The sequence below is a fragment of the Oncorhynchus gorbuscha genome, linkage group LG10, assembly GCF_021184085.1.
Source record: "Oncorhynchus gorbuscha isolate QuinsamMale2020 ecotype Even-year linkage group LG10, OgorEven_v1.0, whole genome shotgun sequence".
Taxonomy (NCBI): Eukaryota; Metazoa; Chordata; class Actinopteri; order Salmoniformes; family Salmonidae; genus Oncorhynchus; species Oncorhynchus gorbuscha.
This window is the reverse complement of record NC_060182.1, coordinates 71551792-71566582: the sequence shown is the minus strand read 5'-3', so window position 1 is coordinate 71566582 and position 14791 is coordinate 71551792. Positions and strand designations below refer to the sequence as shown.

The 14791-nt window shown below is 44.0% G+C and overlaps 1 protein-coding gene and 1 long non-coding RNA gene across 2 annotated transcripts in view; both read right to left on the bottom strand.

Annotated features, from left to right (window-relative positions):
• LOC124046489 (kinesin-like protein KIF26A) overlaps positions 1-6115 on the bottom strand; it is a 108635-nt gene extending 102520 nt beyond the window's left edge. The window contains exons 1-2 of the mRNA XM_046366908.1: positions 5905-6115; positions 5397-5636 (exon numbers count right to left, since the gene is read on the bottom strand). Coding sequence (XP_046222864.1) covers positions 5397-5636; positions 5905-5964 — 300 coding nt within the window. The 5' untranslated portion in view covers positions 5965-6115. The remainder of the gene's footprint in view (positions 1-5396; positions 5637-5904) is intronic.
• Positions 6116-10727: 4612 nt separating this feature from the next.
• Positions 10728-11846, bottom strand: LOC124045276. The gene is made up of 2 exons (XR_006840818.1): positions 11757-11846; positions 10728-11051 (listed from the first exon to the last, which is right to left on the bottom strand). It is a non-coding gene; the product is annotated as an uncharacterized LOC124045276 (long non-coding RNA).
• Positions 11847-14791: the final 2945 nt, after the last annotated feature.

The window sequence follows — 14791 nt, the reverse complement described above, 5'->3', positions numbered from 1 at the left end:
TATCTACCTTAGGTTTTATGACTTCCCACAATCCTCCCACAACCCCTTCCTTCCCCTGTCCTCATCAGTCTTGTCCACAACCCCCCTGCGGTGGACCTGGCAGCGTACACCTGTTTCAGCCCAGCCCGGCTACCTGAAACCCTATCCCACCCTATCCCACAGCAGAGGCTGGGTGAGCTGACAGACGGGTCAGAGGTCAATCAACAAAGGTAGAGATAATGCCCCCAGGCAAGCCTGAGAAACAGCAGCTAGCCAGGTGGACAGGTTCACTCAGTCTGACCTCTCCATCTCTCTTTCACTCTCTCTCGCTCTCTCTCTCCCTATCTCTCTCTCCCTCACATGTACCCACACATACATAAACACATTAATTTATGCAAAGTTCAGTAGAAATGTGTCCCCTAAAGTTTGGACACTAATGATACCTCTTCAGAAACTTAAATCTCTTGATTTGGATGCCTGGTGATCCCTGGCACTTACCCTGTCAACTCAACTCTGAATAGGCAGATGAGAAATTAACACGGTGATTGTGTAAGCTCTGAAACGTCACCCAGGGCTACAAAGGTGGTGATGCATACATACTGAAATGGTCCAGATGGGTTGTTGTTCATGGCAACCAAAAACTTTCTTGAAATATCCTCTACCAACCACTTACATAAGCCCATAGTGGGATTTAGGAAAGTGTACCTAGCCTGGACAGACAGACAGGCACATGCCCACACACACACACACACGCACGCACGCACGCACGCACGCACGCACGCACGCACGCACGCACGCACACACGCACACACACACACACACACACACACACACACACACACACACACACACACACACACACACACACACACACACTCTAAATACATAGTCAACTAACTAGGAGTACCTGTTCATCGTCCACTCTAACACATCAATAGAATGATTCATTATCAGCTTGTGAGGAAATAGCAGGCCTGTTCAGTCAGACTGCAAACACCAATAAGGCCAGCTCTCCACTGACCTCTACCTCCAACTGCTTGGATTAATCCAAGTCTTCAAGCCCATAAACCCCTGCAAGGCTTTCTCTGTTAGTCATTCTGTGTATCATGAAGTCCACTTAATTGCAGTTGATGAAGTCCACACTGTATTCATATTCCTAGGTGTTAGTAAAAAAGTAGCTATGTGGGGGTGTTGGTTATGGTGCTTGTTTCACTGACCTGTACCCCTTGGTTTAGTACTAACACAATATCTACTTATCTCTTCCAGCCATCACAACAACTCTGCATAACCTCACACTGGCCCTGGACCTGGCTCTGACTGTACTATGAACAAAGACATACACACAAAGACTAAGACATACACACAAAGACTAAGACATACACACAAAGACTAAGACATACACAATGTAAGTGACAGGAATCTAAAAAAACATTCCAACCTATGAATATATTGAATATATATATATATATATATATTATAACTTACAATGCTCTTACATCAAACGCAATGAGAATACAAACTCACCTAAAGGAAAACACGAAAGAAAGTTTGTAAGGGAAATGTTTTCTTTGTACAGTGCATTTCGTGAACTATAAACTTTGCTTTACAAGGAGCTTCAAGGATACATGCTTTGAAAGCAGAGTGACGATATACCAGCTTGTGTACTGTACCTAACAAACAATAGCCTGGCTGCTTTTCTTTCACTGAGCCCTTTCTTTACTTTCAATGATTGGGTGATTGACAGAGATAGGGAGGGAGGATACTTATTTCAACCACCATATCAAGTAACTGTCAGCCTGTCTAGAATAGGACCAGTGGCTTTAGAAGCTGCTGCCTGGCCATGGCTGAGGAATTAAAGCCCTTGTGGGTCACAATACCGCCAGGCTTTAGGGCCTGTAGAAACCCAACAGACCATCACCTTTTCATGAGACAGCTGACAGTGCAGACAAAAAAAAACGTCCTCCTCCCAATTCATCAAACGGCTTGGCCAAAATATTGACTAACCCTTTCTGGGCAGAAACCATCGGAAGGGGTGGATGAAGGGCGTATTGTTCATTAAATGCAGGTGGATCTGAGCCAGGTGTACAGGTCTGGTCTTTCTATAGGCATGTTGAATGTTGACAGATCCTCTGATTACGGTTGAGGGGTAATTAGTGCTTTGAACTCGAGGTTAGCCTTCACGTGATCATCTTTCCCCCGATTATACCTCACCTTGCCTTCATGTCCAGCCACCTGAAATACAGTGTGTGATTTCTGCTGCAGCCATCCGGAATGTCTGATGTTTACTATTCAAATTGTTTGTTGGTTTTTAGTTATATTAATCAAATACTGTACATTAACCGGGTGAACGCCTTTGAATAAGGGAGAAAATCAAGTCTGCAGAACCTGTGTCTCCATTTAATCTGCCTCTTCGGTATCTGTCCTTTAAGCTAAACCCATTCTACCAGGGCTTCTTTCAATGTGCTGCTGTCTAACAATGGCTGGTTAATGTGTGTCCAAGTCACTGTATTTTACTGTAGAGCATTAAGTGAGGTGAAGTGGTATGGGTGATGTCAGACAAAGCACATGCCAGCTATAAATATGAAAACAAAAGATGTGGGGGACACAGGAACTGCTCCTCTGTGAACGAGACAGGCACTTAATGGCAGAGAGCGTGGAAAAAGACTAATTGCTGCCACTGGCTGTTCAGGCTGCAGCAGACCATAAAGAAAATAATGTGTCACATTCATTGTTCTAATGCTGACCCTGCGTTTCCCTCGACAACACCTCACAGCAATGCAGCGACCGTCTCCCTCCCAGCCCAGCTGTAGTGTATGCTGGCTGCTGCTACTCTGAGCTCCTTCAGGTTGACACTGAGCCAGTGGCCCAGAGCATAGAGACACTAGGAAGAACAGGAGTTCTTCAAGTTCCTAACAACATTAGACTGATCTGAGAGGGTTCTTTGAAGGACAAACAGGATAACACGAAAGCCACCTCTGAGGCATGTCACTGTCTGTACATTTCCCAGTAAACCCAGGCTTCAGCATAGTACACTCTTTCAACCCAAATGGTCTTCCTTGAATGTATCTGCTGGCTGCTACTGATACTGTACTCAAACAATAAGTCTTCTGGAACTGGAGGAAGGGTTGTTTGGGGAGGCAGGCTGACTTCCTCATCACAAAAAAATGGGACGGCAGGAGGATAGAGGGAAACCCTCACATAAACAGCTCCCACTCTCACTTTCCCAGGGTAAACTCAGATGGCCCCCATCCACTATGACAGGTACAGCAGAACTCTGTAGCTCTGATGCCAGGAGCTCAAACATCCCACAAGAGTCATCTTTCCACCACACATCACATGGCCCTCTTCCACCCAAGAAAATCTGTGAAAGCCATCCATCTACGACCACATCCAGCTAGACCATCCAGGTGGGCAGCACAGGCCCAATGGGACAATGGAACCCTTTCTCTCGCAGATGGAGAAATCGATACTATGAGGGGAGCACTATAAGAGCACCCTGCCTTGGCTGTTTACCACCTTAGAATTAGGGCCCAATTTAGCCATCAACATGTGCATAATGGGAGAAGGAAGGGGCAGCCCCCATCCCACCCTTCAACCGCTCCACACCTGGAGAGGACCACACAGGTAACCGAGAGGGGAGGGTTCAGTTCTCATGGAGAAGGACTGGCAGGTGGGATAGTGTACATCTGCTGGGGGGGGGGGGTTACCCGGATCTGATATGATTTAGACCACCCCCACAGAGGAACTCGACCACATACAGATGAACACTTGAGTGATAAAGTTAAATTCCTCCCAAAAGTTTTCCCCAATCGTTTATCTCATCTCCCTTTTCCCATAAGAAATGAGGTGCTGAGGGGGTTCAGAGGAGGCTGGTGGGCTTGTAATCCAAGCTAAGCATGAGACAGTCCCTCCAACACGACAACAAAGAAGTACAAACCCTGGGGCAAATTTACGCAGCAGTGACATCAACAAAAAGGGCCTAAATTTAACAGCGGTGGGAATTGTGGGGCGAGCCATACAGGAACACTTTCAATGCATTGCGAAGGTCAACTGGGATTTGACTTCCTCCTCAGACTCCGCCACTAGCAGCTTGCTTATTCCCTCCTCCCCCCCTACTCTCCCCGACAGCAAAATAAAGACATAAGCATTGTTTAGCAAGACAATGGGCCACTTCCAGAGACCTTTCAGTCTCAGACGCTGAGTTTTCACATCCATAAACAGCGTGTGGCTGTGAGCAGCGAAATAAAATACTTCACAGGAAGACTGGGACATTATAATCAGTGTCATTACCCTACAGCTTCTCATGACTCCAGTATTCACAGAGGAGAAGGACTTGATATGTATTACCTCTGCACCCAGCCAGAGGACAACCGCAGCTCTATAATAAGGTGTGTTTGTATGGGGAGTTATAGCCACAGCTACTACATGCTGGGAATACAGAGCTCACAAGGAGTTTCACAGCCATGTCTCACCCTGCCTTTGTGTACCCATCATAATAGAGTCTAGACTATGGCATAAGCACGTGGGCAGTGGGCTCAAACCTATTAGCAACTGGCCTGTACCCCTGCACACTGACTCGGTACCGGTGCCGCCTGTATATAGCCTCGTTATTCTTATTGTGTTACTTTTTATTATGACTTTTTATTTTAGTCTACTTGGTAAATATTTTCTTCTTGAACTGCACTGTTGGTTTAAGGGCTTGTAAGTAAGCATTTTACAGTAAAGTGAACCCTTGTTGTATTCAGCATTTTACAGTAAAGTCAACCCTTGTTGTATTCAGCATTTTACAGTAAAGTCAACCCTTGTTGTATTCAGCATTTTACAGTAAAGTGAACCCTTGTTGTATTCAGCATTTTACAGTAAAGTCAACCCTTGTTGTATTCAGCATTTTACAGTAAAGTCTACACCTGTTGTATTTGGCGCATGTGGAAAATAAAGTTTGATTTGATTTGAGGTGCCCGTCAGTGATGAGGGCCACAGAGCAAAGCTGGGGAACGGGTCATGATCCTGACTTAGTCAGAATCACACTGTATGCCTTCACTGCTAGCTACACTGGGAGGAGGATGGCAAAAATAATGATTCTTAGCATGCCATCTGTGTGCCCCTCTATGACCTGCTGTATGGAACCCAGGCAGCCTGTCCCTGTTACACCAGCAGAGCATGAAGTTAACCAACACATCTCCCATTACTACCTGCCTCATAATGAAAGAGCCAACCTCACTGGAATCATTTCAAGTGAGTGGGAGAAGGAGGTTATTACCATGTCATTGCAATATTATCCAAAAATCAACCAACAACATTATCAACTATGTAACCTTGGTGTAACGTTTATGAAAATTATTATTTTGCATTATTGGTACTTAAAAGGCAATCAGCACTTGAGACTCATATTAGGGTAAAAAAATTGCTTCACAAACCTTTAGTGAACTTGGGTCTGTCAAGGCCAGCGCTTGCCTCTTCAGCTCTGTCACATTCATTTGACATTGTTGGCAAAAGCTTCCTTTTCCATCCCTTCTCTCCGACTCTGAGACGGTCACGGACCCTGCGCCCTCCGGGGGTGGCCGGCTGCTGCACCGCGCGTCCTTTGCCAAGTGAAGTAGTTTCCTGGGACTCGGATCAACAGGGAACGGTGACTCTCCGCTAGGACAACCTTCCACCTTCGCCATTAGAGAAAAGCAACTCGGTTAAAATAAATTCACAGGTAGGACAATACGCTGGCGAGACGCACAAGCCCAGGTGTGGAAGTCTACTTGTCTGGAGTTGTTGGTTGACTGACAACCTGCATGGATGTCATAGGTAGACATGAGCACTACCAATTTGAAGAGGCAGGCTAAATGGATGCCAAGACAAAAGGGTTGCGCTGCTGCGACAGGTTCTATTGAAAATCGGAACTGGTCATTTTAGCTTTATGCATATAACACTTACAGTAAACATGCGGTTGTCGGGGTCCAGTCCATGTGTTGCATTTCCCCAAAATGAGTTCATTCTCCCGGGTCTGGGTATCCCTAGTAGACGTGGTTCTCACATACACTCAATTATTTAGAATAATTTGTACAATGAAGAGTAGTCGTAGTTGTAAATTGAAGTGTCACTTCTAAATCTGCCAGCGAGTAAACATATTGTAGGCTAACCATGGTTGTGTCCTGATCCGTGCTATGACGGGACAATCCGAGAGAAGTTTTGGCACACACTCTTTTAAATGGGTGGGGGAAACGTTTGAAAAACTTTTTTGGCGCATGATTGGACACCGCAATAGTAAATCACTTAAAATCATAACCGTAGGTGCATGGATCAGACAGGGTAATTCAACGTGTGAGTTGTATTAGGTTTATAGGTTATTAGGCTAGCTATTTATAAAGCTGAAATTGGCCATTGTATTAGCTTCTATTATCAATGCATTACCCTAGTAAAATGACTAAGTTATTCATATAGCTTAATTTCGTAATATTATTTGAAATATAGTGATTTTTATTTTAGATTATTGTAATCAATGGTTTTATCCATTCTTGTTGTCAGTCACGCGAGCAGACACAGTTGCAGACATTGCTTCACTGACAAGATAATGGGTGCAGTACAGAGCCTACTTAGCTTTAAAGCCAATGCGTCCCGTTCTTGCTACTTTGGCGCCATCCTCTGGTAAATGGAAAGACTGCAGGGTGGTTTTCGCAAAATAAGGGGTACAAGTTAAATATTTAATTAACACACTTTAAATATTTGATGTTGATGATGTAAGCCTCGTACTTCGTTGTGAGAATCCTTTCTACCCTCACATGACCCAATTGCAGACTTCTGTCTGTCTGTCTGTCTGTCTGTCTGTCTGTCTGTCTGTCTGTCTGTCTGTCTGTCTGTCTGTCTGTCTGTCTGTCTGTCTGTCTGTCTGTCTGTCTGTCTGTCTGTCTGTCTGTCTGTCTGTCTGTCTGTCTGTCTGTCTGTCTGTCTGTCTGTCTGTCTGTCTGTCTGTCTGTCTGTCTGTCTGTCTGTCTGTCTGTCTGTCTGTCTGTCTGTCTGTCTGTCTGTCTGTCTGTCTGTCTGTCTGTCTGTCTGTCTGTCTGTCTGTCTGTCTGTCTGTCTGTCTGTCTGTCTGTCTGTCTGTCTGTCTGTCTGTCTGTCTGTCTGTCTGTCTGTCTGTCTGTCTGTGTCGTCGACTGGGTTGAGTGGCTTTACGCTTGGCAGCGCAACTGGTTGCAAATTATAGGCGTCCTTATGGGGTTAACAGAATGAGGCCAATTTAATACTGCCAAACGTTTATTTTGTAATTACACATGCAGCATAACATAAGCTATTCACCACAAAAGGCAAATACAAAATTCTCTGAATAATTTATCATAGATAAGAAAATTATGTTTTTATCTGAAGCTACGGCCATGGTTATCAGACCACAGACACAATAGACAAATGAGCCGGAGTCACAATTCAAAAAATAGGTAGCCTAATATTATTGATAGTTACACAGTCTCAGGAATCAGGAATCAGGAATCAGGAATCAGGAATCAGGAATCAGGAATCAGGAATCAGGATAGGCTATTCCATTTCTTCCCCACTTCAGTTTTGTGTGACTCTCATTGCATTTAGAAAGGAATCATTCTATCATATCATCAAATTAAATGTTGGTCAGTGATAGGGAAATCAAGTCTGTCATTGTGGCCTTTACTGACCCTTGCGTGGCTTGTACTGATTACGAGTGTTCATTTTTGGTTATAACTGCTCGGCGCCTTTAACAGCGAATGAGAGCAGAGATTACAGTAGCCTTATTGTCTATTAAATCATTGAATCTTCGGGACCACAAAGCCCCATCCACCCTGCTACTCTATACTTGATTCAAACTTTTTAAAATTATTTTAAGGAAGAGAAATCCAAGTCAGTGATCACGCTACGAAGTTGGCAACGTAGATAAGGCGCAGCTGACACTCAAGGGAGCTGTTCATGGTCCTGAAATGTACTGGAAATCCAGGTCTGTGGCTTTACTGGTCACTTTGTGTATCAACTTACTTACTTATTAACGTTATATTTTTCAAGGTAGTTGGGCGAGTGGATTAGGCTACATTTTATGTTTGAGCAGTCTATGTTTCAGCTATTTAGTGTAGCGTGCACTCACTCACCTTTGCTTTTCTCCTCAGAAGATGACTGGTAAATCCAAATATGATATCGGAGTCGACGAAGAATGTACCCAGATCTATGAGACTGGGGTTGGGCTTGTCAGCTCCAGATGAGCCCGAGGAGTTTGATAAAGCCATGAGGGAAATGTGCGTAATATTCCACGCCGTGGGTTACCGAATTGACATCTATATTTGTATATTCGTTTCCATTTCAGGATATATTTTCATAGATCCCAAACAATTGCATGGTTTCAATCCAAAAGGTATTCCGGACATCCAACAATGACTCGGAGAGAGCTTACTGTCTCTCCATGACCGCTCCACTCAATGCCCAACAATTGCGGCGTGTGCGCAAAAATCTCCTGTGCATGGCCAGCAGTCCAGCAAGACAATAAACAGATACAATCCATCCGTAATCCAAACCTTTATATCCACAGGTAGAGTATTTGTTTTTTAACTCCTCACGCCTGGTCTTTCAGCTCGCAGGTCTCGGAACGCAATCACATGCGCCTAAGGAGGATCACCTTTTGCAGTCCCCCGCACCCCCCCCTCTCTCCTGCTCTCTCGCTCGCTCACTCACTCACCCAGTTGTGTAATTCATCCTTGCTGCGCTTCCTGCCGACTTGCTGGAGGCTCCAACATGTATTTATCAAAGCAAACACGCACTAGAGAACAGCGGAATCCAATAGCTTCCCAATGACCCGGGTTGAGATCTTTGGTGGAACTTGTGCCATGACCCATTTAACTTAGTTGGATCGTCTTGTTTTTTTTGTTTTTTTTTATTACTATTTTGTAGAGAAAACCCTGTATTTGTCAGTGCACTGTACGTAGTCAGCTCTTGCGCTTACGTCTGTGTGTAGCTTAGTGGAGTTTGGGCTATTAATTACGAGGCTAATAGATGGCTTAGTGGAGTTTGGGCTATTAATTACGAGGCTAATAGATGGCTTAGTGGAGTTTGGGCTATTAATTACGAGGCTAATAGATGGCTTAGTGGAGTTTGGGCTATTAATTACGAGGCTAATAGATGGCTTAGTGGAGTTTGGGCTATTAATTACGAGGCTAATTGATGGCTTAGTGGAGTTTGGGCTATTCATTACGAGGCTAATAGATGGCTTAGTGGAGTTTGGGCTATTAATTACGAGGCTAATAGATGGCTTAGTGGAGTTTGGGCTATTAATTACGAGGCTAATAGATGGCTTAGTGGAGTTTGGGCTATTAATTACGAGGCTAATAGATGGCTTAGTGGAGTTTGGGCTATTAATTACGAGGCTAATAGATGGCTTAGCTGCCTTCCAGTTCCAGATAAAATTGGGACTTTTAAAGACATATTAATGTCTTATTTTCAAAGCATTTTCAAATACAGAGCTGTTTGAGTTGCAATTTGAATAAAGTAGATAATATCTATTTAGTGTGCTTTGAAATCTGAACAGGGATGTTCTTTTAATACAAATATTATCTGCTGTACACAGACCGTGTCACGTTCTGACCTTTATTTCCTTTGTTTTGTATTTATTTAGTATGGTCAGGGCGTGAGTTGGGTGGGCAGTCTATGTTTGATTTTCTATGATTTGGGATTTCTATGTTTCGGTCTAGTATGGTTCTCAATCAGAGGCAGGTGTCATTAGTTGTCTCTGATTGAGAATCATACTTCGGTAGCCTGGGTTTCACTGTGTGTTTGTGGGTGATTGTTCCTGTCTCCAGATAGGACTGGTTTGGGTTTTCACGTTTCTTGTTTTTTGTATTCAGTTGTTCATGTGTACATTTACGTATTAAAAGAACCATGGACACTTACCACGCCGCATATTGGTCCTCTCATCCTTTTCGCCTCTCCTCTTCGGAAGAAGAACTCATTGGTACCCTGCACCCTTTCAAAATGTCATTTCTTTAAAGCACTTAGAAAGTTTGGTGGGTGTGAATGTTTTCAAGTCTGATTTTAAATTATATTTCATTTCATCATTATGCGAGAGCAGAATACAATTCGATACACAATGCTGTGTGATCATGGGTTTAATCAAAATGTAGGAATTGGGTAGGCTATATTATTCAACCTTTATTTATTTAGATTTGGGCCATTTAAATAAAAAAACATCTTTAAAAGCAAGATTAACCTGAGGGATATCAATGTGGCTTAAATGATGGTTGGCTTATTAGTGTTGTGGGGATACCCATAATAACCTCTATATGTGACCCCTTCTAAGGCCCAGTTATGTCCCTTGCCTACCCACAACAAACAGACACTCACTCAAACACACACTATTACGCACGGAAACAACCACAGCTCATTCTTTTTTGAACGGATTCACTGGATTTCCAGGAGACCGATAATTGGCCTGTTCTCTGTAGTAAAGATGATTTACCATGTCCGACCGAAACTCAGTTCCCACCTGGAGGAGGTTCGGGTCACCCCGACCGCTGATGAACTTCCGGATCGCATCCCGTGGAACTACTACCCCTACATCTGCTGCCTTTGCGCATGTAGGAAAATCGCTATGGGCATCTCATTATACTGCTCAATATCTTACCCAACTTGCAAACCTTCGCAGTGCACGGGGCATCATGAGAACCGTTTAGCAAATAACCGTAATGTTGTTGGCACACTGCTGAGATCAGAGGAAATAAAGCGGCGTCTGGGATGGAGACTGGAGAGAATAATCTGTGGATGGCTCTTTAATCAATTATTCATACGTCAATACAACAAAGCAAATGTTATTCCCTTAGAACTATCAAGATCATCATCATTATTCCTAGCGGTGTAAGATTTTATTCTCTTATATTTGTCCATCAATAAATGAAAAACAGTTATTGAAAACAAAACAACATTCATTGTACTCTCCTTCTGAAACAAAAAAATATATTTATCCACCGGGGGGAAAAAAAAGTACAACTGTCTGGAATCCAATTGGCCCTGCAGCACCTCGGACAGCGACCATGCCCAATGCGCTGTTTGGACTTCAGGAACAGTCGGACACCACGAGGCTATATTGACATTATAACACAAGGTGGCACACGAGAGAGAGATAGAGAGAGAGAGGAGACGGAGAGAGAGCAGGGGTGGGGGAGAGAGATATAGAGAGCGAGAAATGCTTACAAATCAAACAAGGTTAGGGTGAACATTAGTGTAAACACGTAGGTCAATCTTGTAAAAAATAAAACAATGAATGTAACCAACTGCTTTCAGATTTCAAATATTGTCTCGAACTTTTATATTAGACTATGCTAAAGACATGACATGAAATGAGTCTAATCCACACAATTGAATTAAGAATCTCATCACTTTACTATAGCATATCAGCCTAAACTACTCAATGATTCAAGATCTTCAAAGCAGTGCAGGCTACTCCATGTATTGCCTTGGAAGTATTTGTCCGCCTGATCAAGTGGTCCTAAACATTTCACAATTTTGGCAAAGAACTGTTGAACTGTTAAGAACCACTCCACCAGAGAGACCAAAACTACGAGTCATCACTTCTTCAGGTGACCACGCACAGTCCAAAACTGGCATAAAGAGCAGTGTCTGCAACCATCGCTGTCTGCCCACGTCACACCAACAGAAACAGTAGCCTACTTCATATTTTACAGCAGTTTGAAATACTTTTCTTGTCGCCTGAACTGACAAAGTTCATTCGTAGGCCTACTATAGTAAGCTAAATACTAGGCATACGTTTTCAAAGGTTATCTCACCGTGAGCTGCGGTTTCATCTGAGCAGTCCATGCCTATGCTGTGTCTGTGTGGCTTTGGTGAGCCGCGGCTCTTTATATATAGTGTTTTGGGGTAGGTTCATACAAGCCTTTCATTCAGCGAGGAATGAAGGCCAGGCAGGTCTGACCGGCTGAGCTGGGTTCCACCAGCAACTTGTGTTGCCTGTCAGACAGCCGCCTTCACGACGAAGCCAAGTGTAGTCACTAATACTCTCTGCACATTGCTTTAAGCTTTTTATCTAAAGTATCAAATCTGTACCAAACAATGAATAATAGTCCTTGCTAAATATTGATCAGATTTATACCACACAAGTGTAGCCTACATTAGGCTACATAGGCTAATGACTTAAATATACAGTTCTAAAATGAGAAATACTGCACGGATTCCATTTAACATTGTTCTATAGCCAAACAATAGGCAGCATACTTTTGGGTGTCCTGGGTTGCTTAACTTTGAGGTACTAGGGAACATTGGAGTAGTCTTGAATTATGATTCTTTATCCATTCATAGAGTATATTATCGTCACCCGCACAGACACATACAGTATTCTCCATGCTGTTCCACCAGGGGGAATGGTTTTATAATTTACGTGAGTACTGCGCAGCCCCAACCCCTTATTATATACCTTGATCTCCTTGGGAGAATGCAGGGAGGGATTTCAGGTATCTCTCTCAGAATGACCTTCTTGATCCAAATCAGTCAGGTTTCAAGACTAGTCATTCAACTGAGACTGCTCTTCTCTGTATCACGGAGGTGCTCCGCACCGTTAAAGCTAACTCTCTCTCCTCTGCTCTCATCCTTCTAGACCTATCGGCTGCCTTCGATACTGTGAACCATCAGATCCTCCTCTCCACCCTCTCCGAGTTGGGCATCTCCGGCGCGGCCCACGCTTGGATTGCGTCCTACCTGACAGGTCGCTCCTACCAGGTGGCGTGGCGAGAATCTGTCTCCTCACCACGCGCTCTCACCACTGGTGTCCCCCAGGGCTCTGTTCTAGGCCCTCTCCTATTCTCGCTATACACCAAGTCACTTGGCTCTGTCATAACCTCACATGGTCTCTCCTATCATTGCTATGCAGACGACACACAATTAATCTTCTCCTTTCCCCCTTCTGATGACCAGGTGGCGAATCGCATCTCTGCATGTCTGGCAGACATATCGGTGTGGATGACGGATCACCACCTCAAGCTGAACTTCGGCAAGACGGAGCTGCTCTTCCTCCCGGGGAAGGACTGCCCGTTCCATGATCTCGCCATCACGGTTGACAACTCGATTGTGTCCTCCTCCCAGAGCGCTAAGAACCTTGGCGTGATCCTGGACAACACCCTGTCGTTCTCAACTAACATCAAGGCGGTGGCCCGTTCCTGTAGGTTCATGCTCTACAACATCTGCAGAGTACGACCCTGCCTCACACAGGAAGCGGCGCAGGTCCTAATCCAGGCACTTGTCATCTCCCGTCTGGATTACTGCAACTCGCTGTTGGCTGGGCTCCCTGCCTGTGCCATTAAACCCCTACAACTCATCCAGAACGCCGCAGCCCGTCTAGTGTTCAACCTTCCCATGTTCTCTCACGTCACCCCGCTCCTCCGCTCTCTCCACTGGCTTCCAGTTGAAGCTCGCATCCGCTACAAGACCATGGTGCTTGCCTACGGAGCTGTGAGGGGAACGGCACCTCAGTACCTCCAGGCTCTGATCAGGCCCTACACCCAAATAAGGGCACTGCGTTCATCCACCTCTGGCCTGCTCGCCTCCCTACCACTGAGGAAGTACAGTTCCCGCTCAGCCCAGTCAAAACTGTTCGCTGCTCTGGCTCCCCAATGGTGGAACAAACTCCCTCACGACGCCAGGACAGCGGAGTCAATCACCACCTTCCGGAGACACCTGAAACCCCACCTCTTTAAGGAATACTTAGGATAGGATAAAGTAATCCTTCTCACCCCCCTTAAAATATTTAGATGCACTATTGTAAAGTGGCTGTTCCACTGGATGTCATAAGGTGAATGCACCAATTTGTAAGTCGCTCTGGATAAGAGCGTCTGCTAAATGACTTAAATGTAAATGTAAATGTAGGTAGCTAATGCAAATGATCCCCAACAACAGAATTCAAATACTTCAATACTTCATATGGAAAGCATTACCACAGGAAAATAAACTCGAGGAAGCAGGCAACCGGCCCTGAAAACTTGTCTTCTGGCATATTTCAGAAAGGCAAGGATTGAAAGATGTTTGTGTCAGGCTTGTGTATGAGACTTCCTCTGAGAATGCATTGTGTGAGAGCCTGACTTCCCCCATGATTCATTCACAATGACAATACAGATTCCAACGCTGGCTACATTAGTATTTAATTGAAGTGCATCTGCTGTAACGGAACTGCATTATATTCAACATCTCTCCTGGCAACTTCTTAACCTCTCCTCTCTTACAGCAGTAAACCACTGGTCACAGAAACTAGAAACCACTGGTGACTAAGACTAAGACTAAAATTGTCATTTATATCGTAACACATTGAATATATATTTGAATATATATTGTAAATGGACCCAATGCATTTAATTAAACTTAACAACGGCATGTGAGATTTCCAGTGATTCTCTCTGAATTAATGAAGGCAGCTGACGATCCTAAGCTGATTAACATGTGACAGTGGGGGGGGGGGAAACAGAACATAGAAACGTCCTGTTGTCCAAAAACCTGTAACCTTCAGTTACATCATACATGTATTCCTTTTATCACAGAACAGTATAAAGTTATATGATACCTCTTCTACTAGTTACACAATAGTACAGATGTATGCATGACAACAACCATGGTCGTGGACTGACACAGACATATTATAATGTTATTCACATTTAGTTAACCCTTGTTTGGTCTTCATGTTTTTGTTATTCACCAATGTTCGCGGGTCTGATGGGCCCACAACATTATTGGGTTTTTAAAACAATACGACCATCATTTATGTAAAAATGCTTAATACTTAGATGTTGACTTATATCAATTTACAAGAAAAATAGACAGC